The 18765-nt window shown below is 41.5% G+C and overlaps 1 protein-coding gene across 1 annotated transcript; it reads left to right on the top strand.

Moving 5' to 3' along the window:
• Positions 1-4189: 4189 nt before the first annotated feature.
• On the top strand, positions 4190-18176 carry LOC308362099 (carbohydrate sulfotransferase 10-like; the record flags this gene model as incomplete). The annotated part of the gene is made up of 8 exons (XM_080834592.1): positions 4190-4228; positions 4642-4755; positions 9182-9243; positions 11525-11670; positions 11991-12064; positions 16417-16633; positions 17019-17124; positions 17612-18176. 8 exons carry the CDS (start codon positions 4190-4192, stop codon positions 18174-18176), a joined length of 1323 nt encoding a protein of 440 aa, XP_080690718.1.
• Positions 18177-18765: the final 589 nt, after the last annotated feature.

Here is an 18765-nt window from a genome sequence, read left to right as displayed (position 1 = left end):
AAGAATTAGTTCATCTGCCGGATGCAAGTATTTGGATCATTTTTCACGTGATCTGCATAGGCTCAGAAGAGGAAACAGAAAGGACTTATTAGCCTCGTTCACTTTCGAGTGTCTATGTTTAGTAAGATGGAATGATATTCGTTCACAAGAAATAATTACAGGTTTAGTTATTTTAACTTTTTTATACTTTACTTACAGGCCAGTGCAGCGTAATTGTTTGCCGTGATAATTAAATGCTAATGTGATAATAAATGACCATTTCATCCAAACTTTCATGATACATTATTTGAATGCAGGAATTTCTTTTAAATTAGTATCTGCTGGTTTACATGCAGTAACCCCCCCCCCCCCCCCCCCCAGTTGAAATGAACGAATGATTTGAAAAAAGATTCGTTCTTTTCACTGATCGAGATTCAAAGATTCAAGTCGGTAAAATGATCCGAACTCTCCATCACTACCGGGAACGTCAACGTTGGCGCGTGCAATGTGAAAATTGGGTCAAAGGTTATTACAGTTTGATTGCACGGTGTCTAAAACAATCTGTTCATTTCAATCTGTTATTATATTTTTTTTGTGAGTGAGATATCATTATCACACAATAAATAACGCAAAATTAAATTAAGTAACAACAATAAATAAACCATTATTTCCTTGGGGGTGCTGTGGCTAATCCTGGGGGAGCTATAACACAGCCTAGCGCCCCCTGGCGCCACCCCTGTTTGGACACGGTCAACACAGACCCACCCTCTTTGCATGAATGCCTTTAACATAACGCCATGTGTGTTCAGTAATGTTTGTGGTGAACCATGGTGAAGTTCTTTCAATAAAAATGTTTTTACACAATGCAGTCTTTCTCAAAATGCAATTTTTTTTCTCTCTTAAGCAAGTATGATTCAATGTCATCATATAAATATAAGATACAATGCATAATCTAATGTAATGCATTATGTAATTGAATGAGCCAAGAGACACAACATAGTTAATAAAGCGTAGCACCCAAACCAAAACAATTAATTAGGCAGTGCATTTATTAAGGCAGTGAGCATTGAGTGGACAAGGGACAACTGTGGGGGAGCCAGTCCAATGAATAATGCTAAAGATGGCCAGAGTGAGCTCTTTCTTCAGGAAAGCAGCTAGCTGGGCACCAACGTGGGCAGCACAGACTTCCAGCCTGGGAATGGACTGCTGCCGGACTGGGGCTACACTGTCCAAATATTTCCGGACCTAACTGCATCTCCTCGGTCTACCTATTGATTTAACTGCTTTCCACAGTCTCTTGAAAAAGCCTCTGATTCCCTTTTTGGAGGTCTTGATTTTCTCTGGAGATAGGTAAAGCCACAGAGATGGTTGGATCAGTTTTTCTCTGTACAGATGTAAAATATTTAAGGGATACATACAAAATGAGTTCTCAGCTTACCTGGCGGGGTGGTCTCTTCCTCACATTCCTCAATGTTCAAGGTTATGTCTGCGACACACTGAAACAAGGGCAGAGAAAAAAGACTTAGGCCTACAAACGTAATTTAGAATTGAATAGAAATGATCAGGCAGACCATTACTTTTACTACGTGACCAATTTGTCTGGACAATAATAAAAGGTCCAACAACTACTTTACAAATAAGAGGGAAATTACTGATTACAAAAAAGTAACTGAGTATTTAAAAAAAAAAAGTTCTCACAACTACATAAAAAAAACTATTATCATAGTGCCTGATACATTATACATGTAACAGCAGTAATGGTGAAGGGGAGAGTGGGATGTAATTTTCATTTTTCATTGGTGAAACTGGAACACAGATCTGTATTTCACTCAGTAATGATTCATATCTTAAGTACTCACTCCATTATTTCTTTGGATGTGTTCATTCTCTTGTTTCTCTTTGCTGGGTTTAGCTTCAGAATCTTTTGTGTTGTCTTGTTCTTTGTCACAGGGAATCAGAGGAGCTTTGAAATAATCAAAAAGGCTTGTTATAATGATGCCAGATGTTTGCGTACAGTTCTTTTCATCTTTCAGAAATGAATGGACTGCCCAGTCATCTCTCGAAGGGAGCCCAGTCATCTCTAGAAGGGAAGGCCTGCAAGAAGCCACTGTAACATTCAACCGCAATCACTTGGATGCCACTAGCACTACTCTTGCAGTTCCTGAAGTCTAGACCAGATGGTTGCATCTTTCTCTACTTCTATATCTCCCTAAACCAGAGCACACAACTGCTCAGCCAGGTTAAAGTATTTAAGGCGGCCATCTTTAACCGCAGAAGTGACAGAGAAAAGATGGCAGACAAATCTGGCCACGAGGTCGCTGAACACATTTTTCAGATTGTGGCAAGGCAACTTCTTCCCTATTGCACTAACTACATCTACAGATGTAAAATATTTAAGGGATGCATACAAAATGAGTTCTCAGCTTACCTGGCGGGGTGGTCTCGTCCTCACATTCCTCAATGCTCAAGGTTCTGTCTGCGACACACTGAAACAAGGGCAGACAGAAAAGACTTAGGCCTACAAACGTAATTTAGAAATGATCAGGCAGGCCATTACTTTTACTATGTCACTAATATGTCTGGACAATAAAAAAGATTCAACAACTACTTTACAAATAAGAGGGAAATGAGTGATTACAAAAAAGTAACTGAGTATTTAAAAAAAAAAAAAAGTTCTCACAACTACATAAAAAAAACTATTATCATAGTGCCTGATACATTATACATGTAACAGCAGTAATGGTGAAGGGGAGAGTGGGATGTCATTTTCATTTTTCATTGGTGAAACTGGAACACAGATCTGTATTTCACTCAGTAATGATTCATATCTTAAGTACTCACTCCATTATTTCTTTGAAAGTGTTCATTCTCTTGTTTCTCTTTGCTGGGTTTAGCTTCAGAATCTTTTGTGTTGTCTTGTTCTTTGTCACAGGGAATCAAAGGAGCTTTGAAATAATCAAAAAGGCTTGTTATAATGATGCCAGATGTTTGCGTACAGTTCTTTTCATCTTTCAGAAATGAATGGACTGCCCAGTCATCTCTCGAAGGGAGCCCAGTCATCTCTAGAAGGGAAGGCCTGCAAGTAGCCACTGTAACATTCAACCGCAATCTCTTGGATGCCACTAGCACTACTCTTGCAGTTCCTGAAGTCTAGACCAGATGGTTGCATCTTTCTCTACTTCTATATCTCCCTAAACCAGAGCACACAACTGCTCAGCCAGGTTAAAGTATTTAAGGCGGCCATCTTTAACTGCAGAAGTGACAGAGAAAAGATGGCAGACAAATCTGGCCACGAGGTCGCTGAACACATTTTTCAGATTGTGGCAAGGCAACTTCTTCCCTATTGCACTAACTACATCTACAGATGTAAAATATTTAAGGGATGCATACAAAATGAGTTCTCAGCTTACCTGGCGGGGTGCTCTCTTCCTCACATTCCTCAATGTTCAAGGTTCTGTCTGCGACACACTGAAACAAGGGCAGACAGAAAAGACTTAGGCCTGATGGGCCTAGAAATGATCAGGCAGGCACACTAATATCATAGTGCCTGAAACATACTAGATGTCACAGCCGTAATGGTGAAGGGGAGAGTGGGATGTCATTTTTCATTGGTGAAACAAACACAAATCTGTATTTCACTCAGTAGTGATTCATATCTTAAGTACTCACTCCATTATGGACTGCCCAGTCATCTCTCGAAGGGAAGGCCTTCAAGAAGACACTGCAACATTCAACCGCAATTTCTTGGATGACACTAGCACTTGATTCTTGCAGTTTCTCCAGTCCAGAGCGGAAGGTTGCATCTTCCTCTACATCTCGCTGAACCAGAGCACACATCTGCTCAGCTAGCTGAAGGCATTTAAGGAGGCCATCTTTATCCGCGAAAGAGACCGGGAAAAGTTGGAAGACAAATCTGGCCACGAGGTCTCTGAACAAATTTTTCAGATTGTGGCAAGGCAACTCCTTCCCTGTTGCACTAACTACATTGTCAGGTCTTTCCTGGTGTGCCTTCAATATTGCCTCAGCCACAAAGTAAGCAAAATCTTTTGAAGCCATCTTAGCCCTGGCCGACACAGCATACTGTAAAATCAGCTTTCTTCCAGAACCTTCAAGTAGCTGAGCATAAATGGAGTGAACCATTTCAATAATCTCCTTTAGCTCAATATGGAAGTTGTCTTTGTGGTGTGTTTTGGTCACACTTGCACCAGACATGGCAAGTCTGTCCACCACTTCATCTGCAATTGGCCAGGTATGCAATGATTTAACATCGTTGTCCTCCTCTGAAAATATCAAGTGCAGCACAAGAACTATGATAGACGTCACAGTGTCAGAATGAATGACCAACTTCATGGAGTCTGCATGATGTCTGTTCTCAGAAGCCCTCAAAAGTACGGTGATGATGTTCACACGCTCCAATGGCAGACAGCGGGGACGGAAAAGCTTCTTAATTTTAGCTATGATAATTGAAGTGAATTCAGTTGTTAATCCATCATTGTTGCTGCCTGGGTCCAAACTTGTAATCTCTGTGGACTTTAACAGTTTGCGCTTAACTGACTCGACTATTCTTTGAGAAGTCAGATGAGTGTAGTAGGCAATGTTTTGATCTTTGTTTTGAAGTTTTTTCAGCACTTCTAGTGCAATAACACTGGCTTTGTCTCTCAGAAACACAGACAGGGCACGGTGGTCAGCATCTGCTGGGTTGGGATGGAGATGGACCAGCCTGGAGACGACATCCACCACCACCTCCGACAGATAGTGCTCTGGGGCAAATGGCCGGTAGATGAAGCGGTAGCCCATCACCTTCACGGCAAACTGAACCGCTTTCAATGAGCTGTTGTCTGTTGATGGCTCGCTACTGAAAAGTAAAATGTTCTTTTATTAGCAGATAGAGTATATTATCAACAATCAGAAATCTAAGACATTAAGGGAAACAATACACAACCTCAAACTATCATTTTCAATTACAAAATGGCACATTAAACCATACTTCTCACGTTTGAAGGTGACTTACGGATCAAATAAGGCTGTGGGCAAAGACTCTTTAGCCTCCATCAGTTCTTGCTCAATTTCCCGTAGTATATCCAGCAGCTTAATAAGTGCCTTCACTTCCATCATCTAAGTCAAGAAAACATAATAGTATTACCCAAACATTGTAACTTGATTTAAAGGTGTCATACATATGTTCTTTAATGTTCAAATTATTAACAATTCATTGAAACACTGTTAGCTGCTACAGATGGACTGTATTATAATTATGTTATTATATTGATCACTTTTGCTTACCAGACAGGAACTGCCATCAACAGTGCCGTTCTTTCGACAGGACCTTAGTGTAAAAGAGAATACAAATTATCTTCCTGGTCAATCTCTCTGGTACACCCTCATTCTAGCAGACTTTGATATTTTAAAGGATGTGGTTGTTTTATCTGACCTCTCCATGTAGGCTTCCCTCTCCTCACGGATCATATACTCGATCATATCATGCACAGAGAAGTGGGGCTTTATGGCTCCCTGCTGTAGAAGCTTCATGAAGATCATCAGCATTTCCTTCTGCAAGAAATTGGTCAGTCAGAGCTAAGGGGTTACACACAGATTATTCCCACTAATTGACACACAGTGAATTAATTAGCTTGATTGAAATAATGTTGTTTTTTGTAAACTCCTTGTGGAATATCCTTTCCCAGCTAAAGTTTCCCAGCATTTTGGTCAGCATGAGCTGTTTTTAGATGTGCTATATAAATAAATAAATATGACTTGACTAAAATACTCTATGGTGTAGATCACAGCTGGAAAGTAAAGTCTTTGAAAACATTCAGTGGTCAGAAATAGTAATAAGAATTGAGTAATACTTAAAAAACAGCCAAGATTAAAAGTAGTCTAACATTTTCTGTAATCTCTGGCCTAAATAGCTTTCCATAAATTACCTCAGTGTGGCTTTCCATGTTTCAAATCAACTGAATATCTTTTGAATGTCTCTGTAGGATTAAATGTTTGCGCTCTCTGAAAGGGATTTCGATAAGGTTTGCTCAAGATTTATTTTTCGTAAGTGTTCTACTTTAAACGTTCTGGAACGTGTCATTATGGCATCATCGTCGCCAAAGCAACACCAGGCCGTGTAGACGAAAATCGGTGTCGTCACCTCAAGTACACTGTCAACCAATGGCATGAAGTAGACCACTTTATGTATCTAGCCAGCAGCCCCAAAATGTTAAATAAGTTCATTTATATGATCTATATCAAAGAAGGACATTTATCGGATCCATCCAATGACCTTAGACCTAATTAGAAAGTTGACTTCCCACTTTTCGATCGAAATTGAGTCATTGAAGTTTTAACTTTGCTAACTGCCACAACTCAATGTCCAACGATACAATTTGTACTCTCTTTGTTGACATAAGTATGTATGATTGACTGTGATGTATTCTGTACTGTATAATATCTGTTCCACACCACAAGGGGGTGTTATCAGTTTGATTAGAGATGTGATATATGATTGTGATGTCATGCCCCCTATAAATATGAATGTTCTGGACTTGATCATTCTCTTGGCCCGCTCCCAACATGAAGGCTGGAAGAGCAGTTTAGTTATCCACTATAAAATAAATACGCCTTGAGGCTGAAGAGTAAAACTCGTCTCGTCTACTTTTCTGTTGTTGCACTGTTGGACTCCTGCTTTGTGTAAGTAGTGCTCCTGTTAACACTCTTATTATATGATACCATTGTAAATGCCGGGCTTGGTTGGAGAAGATGAAGGTATATATTCGTGAATAAAAACACCCTAAATGAATAAGGCTGGCTTGAAGCAGAATCTGAAGTGATGTGATGCGAAGTAGCCTATGTAGAGTTGTAATGTTGGCGATTTTTCAATGGAGGCATAGTTTTGAACTGAGTTTTTAAAGTTTTTTCAAACCACAAGATGGCGCAATTACTCCACAACTGTCACGGGACTATTACACTGTTAATTAATGAGAACTTTACAACATATCACTGAAAGTGATGTTAGCAACAAATGCAGTAAAACTCTCAACATAGACCTACATAATACATGTGTGGGTCTACATAATGCAGTGTAAGGAAAAGTTGCTGTAAATAAACAACAACAATGACAATATTCACCTGCACACACATAATGAATAACAATAATAAAACTTTATTTATATAGCACCTTCGATGCAAAATAATGCAGCTCAAAGTGCTTTACAGCAAATAATTAAAAATAGACTTCAAATAAACATAAAAACTAGGATGTAGTGCAAAACAAATAAATAAAACATAATAATAATAATAATTATTATTATTATTAAAATGAAAGGAGTAAAGAGGAAACACATCCTTTATTTTCCAGGGTCACTGAGGTGTGTTTTTTTTTTTTTTTACTGTTCCCACACTGTACTCCTCTAGGAGCATAGTCTGGGTGTTGCCTTTCTCTCCTTCTCTTCTTCCCTATCTTTAGCCAGTTTCACTGTGGCAGGGCGACTGCCAATGGAAACTAGCCTTTTGGCAACAATTGGTTGCATTACATTACATGTTTATTAATGCACACTGTCCCTCTTCACCAAATAAACAAATCAAATAATAATAATAATAAAAAACATATATTGTATAGTGTTTTTCATATTTAGTTTTTGTTATTTCAATGAAAACGACTCTGGCTTAAATGTCCAATGATTTTTTATTAAGCTGTTCCACGGCGGACGAATGCTACTATTTCTGTGGTGAGTCCAGCACAACTGAATCCTGTCTAACCCACGTCGTATGTTGAGATTTGATTTGATTGATTGAGTTGCTACTGCAGACAATGCTGTCAATTTTTGTCGTTACCGTCATCTCCGAAACATTTTGTGAACTCTTGCTAATTGGATACGGCAACAAAGAGGAGAATGATTGCAGCAAGAGTAGGCACCCTCTCCACGTCAGAGCGCCTTTTTAGCTCCCAGAATAGAGTAGCTCTTCAACCAGATGTTAATCTGTCTCAAGAGAGATGTAAGCAGACTGTTCCAAATCATTTGAGATGCGGATTTTACTTCAACTAAAATACAATTCATTATAATTATTATTATACTACTTGTATTAGCACTACCTTTTGTTAATTTAAAAAAAAGTGTATTGAGGAGATAAGTATTTGATAATTTCACTTAAATGATCTCAAGTCAAAATTATTCAAAACAGTTTCAATTATTCAAAATAGTTTTAGTGGATTTCATGAAAAAGGGATGAGAGGAAGGAAACACGGATAAGACGTTTCTTTGTTTCTTACAAAAGTAACATTACAGTATCAGAACCTGAACAAGCATGTGAACTGGGTGATTTACAGGAGGAGAGCATTGATTAGAAGGTTACAGCTGATATGGGTTAATTTGCAGGACAGGCAGGTTTGCAGAATTGACTATATTCATTTACTTCATTATTTAATTTGAATGTCAGTTTCTTTCAAGATATCAACAGAGAGATCAGTATTGAATGTCTTCCATATTGAAATTCAAGAAATACATACATATTCATAATATCACTATTCTGTCAATATCAGATTTTCTCCTATACCAAACAATTCAACTAAGACTACATTTTATCTTGTCTACAATAAAGAAGGGCATTTGAATGGAAGTGAATGGACATATGAAGGGCCTACATTTTACAACAATTTACATCCTGCTGTGGCCAGGAATTGAAGCCAGGCTTTATCACAATGTTTTCTGTCAAAAAGTTCCTACTATTCAGAAGAATTTACTTTAGATTATTATCAATCATCAGTGTTGTGATTAGTGCTGCTGACTCACAGGCGTCCCAGTCAGATCATGAGTGGTTGGCTGTACTCCACCTGGCTCTCAGATGATATTAATCAGCCACAGTCATTTCCATCACTGTGACAGCTGTCTTAAGGCCTTAAGCCTGTGACAGATATGGAGTAAATGAGACTGAGGATGATGAGAATGCATGTCTATGCTCAACTATTCAGACATTTCTGCCGACAATACAGTGCCTCCAGTAAAAGTTATATGTGTGTGTGTGTGTGTGTGTGTGTGTGTGTGTGTGTGTGCGTATGTGTGTGCGTGCGTGCGTGCGTGCGTGCGTGCGTGCGTGCGTGCGTGCGTGCGTGCGTGCGTGCGTGCGTGCGTGCGTGCGTGCGTGTGTGTGTGTTTGTGTGTTTGTGTGTGTGTTTGTGTGTGATGTGTAAACCCCCTGCGTATGTGTGTGTGGTCAGCTCCAGGTCCAGGTCCTCCAGCATCAGCCCATATCTTTCAATGAGCTCAAGAGGAACACCCTGTACTTCTCTACTGACATCTAAGCCCTGAGAAAGAGACTCCTGCAGCAACAGCCTCCTCCCTCTTTCCGTCCCTCCAAACCCAACAATCTCTTCTACTGCCCAGGCCCCAAACAGAGGAGGCCAGGACACAGACCTTGCACTTCAATCATTCATTATATTTGTAATGTGTTTGGTGTTCGGTGCTTCAGCTTGTTGGTCGTCCGAGGTTGTTGGTAGTCCACACTATCATCTTATTCCATCTCTATCTGTCGTGACTCGGCACCGGCAGCTTGCATCGACTCTATCATCCTCTCTATGCAGCATCCACCACTGCAGTGAGAATTGTCGTGCGCGATTTCCACTTTTTGGTTTCCTTTCTTGAACTATGTTTTTATTTTATTTTTACTCAGTAACGGATGTAATTTTCAATGTTGCGAAGTACCATACTTCAGTCAAAATCTACTTAAGTAAAAGTAAAATCACCGATTTCAAAAACAACTTAAAAATTACAAATTTCACAAAAAACGACTCAATTACAGTAACGTGAGTAAATGTAATTTGTTACTTTACACCTCTGGCTGTTCATTTGTGCTGGTTTGTGCCGTTGAAATGATCGTTTGTGCTATTAGGGTTATAGGCCTAGAGTAATTCAAAGTAACATTTTCTGGCCTGTGACATCCATGTCAAAAAATCATCAAAATAGTCGCAATCTGTTGTGCTACGTTTGTGCTGGTTTGTTCTGTTAAAACAATCCCCTAAGCCCTTCCCTCTAAGGGGGAACAATACATTTCCCCTTCCTCTTGTGTTCCCAAACTCGCACCATCAACCCAGAGACAAATACACACAGAGATTAGATCAAGATATTTAATGAGATTGATGCCAAATAACTAAAGGGTGGCTTAGATACAACACAGAACTTTTTAACATAGAAATTGTATCGTTCACGGCTCCATGGACGAAACATAAAGGGGAGGCCACACAGAATTTATAATATAAGTTATTTATTAATGGTACCAGTTATATATTTTTATCTAATAATTATAGCAAACATGTGGTGAAGGTCAGTGTTGTGAAGAGAAACAAAAGATGTAAAGTCAGTTAAATTGTAATCCAAAACAAACATGGACGATAATCCAAAACCAACGACAATCCAAAACTGATCCAACTCCAACCTCTATCAAAACCCAACAATAACCAAAATCCAACGACCACTCAAAAGCTCTCCTGCCGGCAGTCTGATCAGGGCTTTTGTAGCCCATCCAATCATGGGGTACACCTGTTTCTTATCACCTGTTGTAATGACAGAGACAGAACAGGCATGCAAATATCATGGGGCGGAGCCTAGACCCGCCAGGGTCTTATGACAAGTAGAGACTACATGAAGATTTTGTAGAAGAACGGTTTGGTTTAATTGAATTGATCATGGTGAGTTGACGATATCTAGCTATGATTGATTCGTGGACACGTAGCTAAATGTTCACAGCAGATTACGTGTTGAACGAAATTAATAGTAATTTAAACCAGAATAGATCACAACTGTTGCAAGTTTGATGTGTCCCTGTCATGAAATTTGCAAAACTTGTGTCATTACCGCGTCTTACACAATTACTGTGTAATTACCTTGTTCATTTCCTGCTGAAACTACTAAATGGCTCTGTAGATAACTCAATGTCTGTGTCAGACTTGTCATGCGATTATTTTACACTGCTGACCACAAGTAGCCTAACGTTAAACATTATGGGTTGTCTTGTTTTGACACTTGAGTTTGGCTAATGCATAGTCCCTATTTGAGGAGCCGCCTGTTTTTTTCAACACACACACCCACCCAGGATGGAAGCATTCTTCGAAGTTGCTCTACCAGTTTATGAAATGGTGCTCATGTGGCACCACATTTTTTTAATGAGTCAGAGGGAATCAGCCAAAAGGGCATGTATCTTTAAGAAAAGTACATGTACAGTTACGTTCTACTGCCTTTTTGTATTTTAGTTGATATTTAAACCTCGAGGAGATTTCGCGCGAGCGTATGATAAATTCGAGCGAGCAGACCAATGCCGGTCTCTGCGCTGGCAGTGGTTAAATGTACTCTCTCGCAGCTAATTGAGGGGGCAGACGAAATTCACGCTTGCGAAAATCTGAAAGTTGCTCGAATAGACGTTTATTGCGTGTGTGAGTTTTGGCATTAAACTGACGCCATAGCTGTTGATCAAGATTACTATGAAGGCTGCCTGTGGATGGTGTTGGCTGTACTTTAAGGATTTATTGTTTTCATGGTTTGACTTCCTGTTTCTTTCTATTGTGCAGGTGCCGTGTGGATGGCTGTCTGCTGGTACATTGGGAGATGATGCGTCGCCACTGGTTATACGTGGGCGTATGTGGCCGGGTGGTCCTGCTGCTCATGGTTGCTAGCTGCTTTGTCAATTTCAACCTGCATGTAGGCCTACCTGATGGTGAGTGACACTCAGGCCTTATACACTGACAAACAATGCACCGATTAGCTGTTGTACACCCCATGGAGACCACCATAGTTTTATACTTTATGATATCGTTTTTGGAAAAGAAAACCAGAGGAGAATCTGTTTTGCTTGAAAAATGATGAGTGGTAGCAAACTAAAACCTCTTAGCCACCAAAAGGTCTCTCGTTTCCAACCGTGTTGTGTGTTTTTGAATTTTGTGGATTTCCAGTAGCTGCTCATGAATCCAGTAACACTGCTTAAACTTTTGTAAACTGTAGAATTCTGACAGACACATCTTCTTTTGTGTGGTGCAGACTATGGGGGGAAGGTGGAGGTACGGACTTGGACCGAGCTGTCTGCCAGAGCAATACCACAACCTAACAGTATGGTAAGGTCGCCTTTTAATGTTTGTCAATAACAAATATGTATTTTCTATGACGTGCTGCCGGTTGCCCAAAGTAATATTTCTGTTTACTAGTTTGACTGCATATTAAGAAATATATTAAATTCATTGCCCTAATGATAGTTAAAAGTTCAAGTCCACAGACTTCTTTCACAGCTAAATAATAATAAATAACAATTCATAAATAGATTAATAAATATCATAAATTAAAAAAGCAATATATCTACATATTAAGGTGCACCAAGTGTTAGAGTGCAGTCTATGGGAGGCGGAGCGGGCTGGGCCGGGGGGAGATGAACGGGGGTGGGGGGGGGGGGGGGGGGAAATTGGGGTGGGTGAGCTGTTGAGGAGCCTTTTTGCACGGTAGAGTGTGGCTCGGGCCGTTTTTTTTGTCCGAGCCCGGCCCGGTCCGACAGAATAGCAACCGAGCCCAGACCGAGTCCGACAGCCATTACATTTTTTTTTTTTTTTCAAATCCGAACCGAGCCCGACGGAATCAATTTCTCAACTGTTCATAGTAGCTTACTAATGCCACATTGACGTACGTTTTTTAAAGAATATCCTGGCGTTATTAAACTGGGGCATCAACAGTTAAATGCTCTCTCTCACAAACAAGCGCTGTTAAACGCACAAGCGTACACAATAAGGCCAATAAGCATATTTAAATTAAATGATTCACATTGCAAGAACGTTTAGTAAAATGATGCGTCTCCCTTAAACAGGAGCATGTACAAGGAGGAACAACGGTGACGCATAGTTTGTATATGTAGCGACAAATATTTATGTGCTGTAAAAGTGTTAACCAGTATGTGAGTAGCGTGAGTTTTATTAAAGCATAGCGTGTGTAATGTGTAGCTATTTCATCCTGTTTGTTAACCTTTCCTGCTGTATGTATTTACTAACCAGCAGCAGACGTAAAGGAAAGGGAATTAACCCCGAAGTTAAAAACATGTAATCTACTTCGGCCGTGGAGCATTTTACTCCCCTGCAATCTCCAACTTTCAGAGACAGACAGCTACACCAACGGAGGCACAACAGACAAGTCTTACCATTGAAGATCTTTTAGCACGCCGACGTTCGTTGTGAAACTATCCGAGGTTTATTCCATGTTGTTGTGGAGAACGATAGAACGATAGTTGCAACAATCATATTTCATTAAAACTTCACACTTCTTACATTGGACATATCCAACAACCAAATTAGAATTTGCATCGTCTACTAAGCAGAAATATCTCCATACAGTAGGTTTCCCTTCGTTTAGTATCATTTTAAAGTCTCCAGATGAACTTTCTCCGTGATGCCATTTTGCCACCTGTAATCGTGTTGTCACGGACATAAACAAATTCCCGCCACGGGAAGAAGGCTGTTATCCTAAAATGTAGGACCTAAATGTAATTTAGTTTATTTGTCAAAAACGAACTTTTGCATCATGTGAGGCAGACAGTTGACTTGACTATTTATTAAGATATTTTAAATTTGGAATGTTCAATGCATTATCGCGCTGATGTGTCGAGTCCGACCCAAGCCCGCTTATACATTTCTAATATTTGTCCGAACCCGGCCCAACCAGACAGGTTCCAACGGGTTCCGACGGGCTCGGGTCGGGTTGCCATCCTCTATTGCACGGGGATAGAAGCTCTTTGCCATCCTGGAGGTGCGTGCCTTTGTTGATCTGAACCTTTTCACTTACGGGAGGAATAGGAACAGATGATGGGCAGGATGGGAAGGGTCTGTGAGGATGCGTTTAGAGCGCTGCAGGCAACGGGAGGAGCAGATGGAAAAGATGTCGGCAGCTCCGCTCCAATGATCCTTCCCGCTGTTTTAATCAGCCTCTGGATGGCTGCCTGCTCCGCCTTTGTGCAGCTGTAGAACCATAAATTCAGGCAGTATGTAAGCACACTCTCTATAGCGCAGCCATAGAAGTTATACAGCAGCCTCTGAGGAAGGTGTTCTTTCCTCAACTTCCGGAGGTAACATTAGGTGTATAATAGTGGGCTGAGCAAGCAACCTTGTGGGGCGCCAGTGATGATGGTCAGACTTGATGAGTGATGCTTCCCCAGTTGTAGACTCTGTGTGCGATTAGTCAGGAAGTCCAATACCCAGTTACACAGTGTAGCATTGAGGTTTAAGTCCTGAAGTTTGGAGATGAGTTTGCCTGGAAGGATCTTATTGAATGCAGAACTGTAATCTATAAAGAGAATACGGATGTAAGTGTTCTTTAACTCCAGGTGCTCCAGTGCAGTGTTAAGCAGCAGGGCTACTGCATCCTCTCTAGATCTGTTCGCTTTGTAGGCAAATTGGTGTTGATCAAAGGAAGCTGGTGTGATGCCTCTTATGTGTTTCATGACCAGCCTTTCCAAGAATTTAGCAGGTATGGGGGTGAGAGCCACTGGCCTATAGTCGTTCAGGCAGTTGACTGCAGTCTTTTTTGGCACAGGTATGATGGTTGATGCTTTGAAACATGGGGGGGACATGTGAAAGGGCTAGAGAGCGGTTGAATATATCTGTAAATGTCTCTGTCAGCTGGTCACAGCAATTCTTTAGTACGCGGCCTGCCACACCAGCTGGTCCTGCCGCTTTTCTGGGGTTGATGGTTTTCAGGCAGAGTCTGACCTCGTGGGGGGTCAGAGTGGGTGCAGCATCGTCAGAGGGTAGGGGCAGAGGCAGCTGATCATTGTTGTCCCTGTCGAACCGTGTATAGAACTGATTCAGTTCTTCATCAGGGTAGCACAGCTGGTCTGGGGGGGGTGACACAGTCCCTTTGTAGTCCAAGATTGCTCTTCTTCCCTCCCATACTTGTGTCTGATTGGTGTGAGTGTGGAAGAGTTGCTCAATACGTTGCCTGTGTTTGACTTTTGCAGATTTTATGCCTCTTCTCAGTGCTGCCCTGGCTAAGCTGTATGCTGCTGTTTCACCTGATTTGTAGGCTGCGTCTCTGGCCTTCAGTAGTGTACGCACCTCTCTGCACAGCCATGGCTTTTGGTTAGGGAACACTCTCACAGTCCTCCTTCTTGTGACATTGTTCACACAGAAGTTTATGTAGTCCATTACTGAAGTTGGTATTCCTACAGTGCAATTTTTGGGTCGTCAGAAGCCTCCAGGCTATTAAGTATTGTCCAGTCCGTGCTGTCAAAGCAGTCCTGTAGCTGAGTGATGGCATCCTCATTCCACACTGGACTTGGTGGCAGGTCTTGTCGCTCTTTGTTGGTATGAGGGGTACAGGAACAGCGAGAGGTGGTCAGACAGGCCTAGGTGGGAGTCAGACTGTACTTTGTAAGCCTTAACAACATTAGTGTACACCTGGTCTAGTGTCACTCTGCCTCTGGTTGCACAGGTCACGTAAATCGTGATGTACATCGACTGTCAAGCGAGACATCCATCCCTCCCTAGATCCACATATTAGCCAGCGAAAGCTTTGCCTCAACGGCAGAGGAGACGCTGTGAGCGGAAGCAGAAGTGAGGCAAGCGGGCCGGTGTACGAGCTCGGCTAAAGGCTAACCCATCCAAACCACCGTTTCCTTCAATCTTCCTATGACCAGGAGCTCAGCACGGCTATACTGTTTTGCCAGTGGAGGGCAAATTAGTGTTAAAATACAAAAACAATAAACTAAATAATATAATATAAAATAATAAACAAAAACTTTTAGCTTGGAGAGCTGTGTATCCATCGCCATGGCAACCCAAGTAAACAATTACACTAAAACTAAAATAAAATATAGCTAACAAAAATCTATGGTCAGGAGACCCCCAAGATGTTGTGTGGCAACAACTTCACAATTAAACTTAAATTAAACTAAGACTACAACTATACAACAAGTTTCCCCCTCCTTTTTAGGAAGGCTGGTCAAAAGAGTAAATCATTTGAGTGCAATATTTCAATAATTGTATATGTAATGTTTTAAAAATTCTAGACATCAAACCTAGTATTTCTTTTATTTTGATGTGCACAAGCCACATTTAAGCTGTCTTCATCAGGTTGTATACCAGTATACAACATCAGCTCATGATACTGTCCCACTGTGAATAACCTGGGAATGGCAGGGCCTCAGGGACATGTGGTAAAGTCAGAGTCGTAAGTGTTGGGAAGAAGAGGAGAGGGCAGAGATGAATAGGAATCGTTTAATCTTCCTCTCCCTCAGGGTTTCGCATTCTAAATGCCGAGCCAGTTCAAGAATCCTGTTGCAGTTTAAGCTGCTCTTGTGTTCTGTGGCCCTTGAACACCAAGGTCTTGCTTTACTGTAAAGCTGTGGGTGCTAATCTCTATCACTCAAACTGTCACCCACACCTTGATGATATGTAGGTACAGTGAATTGTCCTGTTGAATTTCTCTCAACCAGCATTTGCAGATGTCCGACTGGCTCTCTGTGGAGGAGAGGCGTCTGGACCAGCTGGCCAGTGTCTGCAGGAACTCCTCCCTCCGAAATCTCACACACACTTCCATCAACAAGTTCGTCCTGGACCGCATCTTTGTGTGTGACAAGCAGAAGATTCTCTACTGCCAGACCCCCAAGGTTGGCAACACACAATGGAAGAAAGTCCTCATTGTTCTCAATGGTGAGTGTCTGTGAGTCTGACTGTATGTCTGTGCTTGTTGTATGACCCATAGGGAGTGAACACCAGTGGCCTGGTTGTGGGAATGTAAAGAATGTGTACATGGTTGTTAGTAGCCACAAAGGTAATATTCTTAATGAAATGGCCTTGTCATTAGTTTCATGAAGGCAACATATGAGTATAAATCCTGTTCATATGGCAGTTGGTCCAGTTAAATACACCAGGAAATATAGCAATGCAATTGAAAGATACTTAAAGATGCTGTACATCTATGAACTATTCATTGCTTATTTAAAATATGCACAGGATGAGTAATCTGACCTATACTGTTGTGAGTCTGCCTAAGAGGGGATCTGGCTGTTGTTTCCATGCTCTTCTTGTGTTCTAGGAAAATACTCTAAGGTAGAGGACATCCCTGAGGAATTAGTCCATGACCGTAAGAAGAATGGCTTAACCCGCCTCTCCTCCTTGAAGGAAAATGAGATTAGAGAAAGGTTTGAAATCAAATGAGTTATAATGGTATATTAAAGAAACATTCCGGATCAATTGCTATTTGCTAACGATATACTTGCAGGTAAAACTAACGAAATCTCTTTAAATGTGCTGACTTTGACATTATGACAAACTAGTTACTCAAAAACTGTCCTAACACAGTCAAACATCAAGCAGGTGCAACACAAGACAAAGCAAAACGGCAAATAAGCTATATAAATACCTACTAGTACTAGTAGAGAACCGGGCGGCGTCAGCCAATCTTACATTTAGCAGTCATAAGCCTATGGACCCTGGTATGGCAATGGCATGGAGTCGATTCTCCATATTACGGTAAAAGTCATTGTAGCGCCCCAATTTTTTTCAAGCTGTTATTTTAGGGTAAAACTGCTTATCCTAACCCTAATCCTGAAATGTAATTGTTGCATACTGTTACTTTAAGCCTCTGATACAGTGTTTGCAATTAAATTTTATTTTTTAAATCTCCAGACTGGACACTTACTTCAAGTTCTTTATTGTGCGAGACCCTTTTGAGCGCATCATCTCTGCCTTTAAGGACAAGTTTGCGAAGAACCCTCGCTTTGAGCCCTTTTACAAGCATTACATTGCACCCGCCATCATCCGCAAGTACCGCAAGATCCACCGAGACCCCAACGACTCCTCTAGCCAAGAAGCCTACAGACTGCGGTTTGAGGATTTTGTGCGCTATCTTGGAGACGTCTCTGGACAGAAGCGTCTGAACAGGCAGTTTGGGCCACACGTTATCCACTGGGTGACGTATGTGGAGCTCTGTGCCCCATGCGACATCTCCTACAGCATGGTAGGCCACCACGAGACGCTGGAACGGGACGCGCCCTACATCCTCAAGGCTGCCGGGATTGAGCACCTGGTGTCCTATCCCACCATCCCACCCGGCATCACCGCATACAACCGCACCAAAGTGGAGCGCTACTTCTCCGGCATCAGCAGACGTGATGCGCGGCGCCTCTACGAGCGCTTCCAAGGGGACTTCAACCTCTTTGGCTATCCGCGGCCCGACTTCCTGCTGGACTGAGAGAGGGCCCCAGAGCGGGTGCACACCTCCAGTCAGTTTCATGTAGCATCAGTCTTAGCATGAGGAACAGACGGCCTCTCCTAGCTGATAGCTTTGGCTGTTCTTAGGTCAACCTGTAGAACCCTACTGGTACTAGACATTCTGGCAGACAGACATGATGATGATGTCCCCTGCCAGCACCTGGCGCATGGCTTTGTCCAGCATGCGATGATGCTACGGTCTCACACGAGTTTGATGATGATTGACGAGTGCTGTATTGGCCAAGCAATTGCTGCTACATGCTGTAGGGCAGCAACATTATTCAACAAGACTACTGTAACCTAAATATGTAATGTGGTTATCTTCTCTGACCTTGTCTCTTCTTGGAGAAATCTGCAACAAATTGAACTAACCATCACAGTATCTCTCTTTTATAGACTATGGTAAACACTCTAGAACATTCAGCACTCTTGATAGATGAAGTGCCAGCAGAGGATGAAGATTTGGATAACAGTTGACCTCACCAACTAGAAAATAAAAATTACCAAGTGTGAAACCAAGATCGTGATCAGGGTGTGAGTTACATTTCAGGTGTGTTGTGCTGATGAGT

The sequence above is a fragment of the Sprattus sprattus genome (genome assembly GCF_963457725.1).
Source record: "Sprattus sprattus genome assembly, chromosome: 3".
Classification (NCBI taxonomy): domain Eukaryota; kingdom Metazoa; phylum Chordata; class Actinopteri; order Clupeiformes; family Clupeidae; genus Sprattus; species Sprattus sprattus.
The sequence above is the reverse complement of the archived record's forward strand: the minus strand, read 5'-3'. Positions and strand labels throughout refer to the sequence as shown.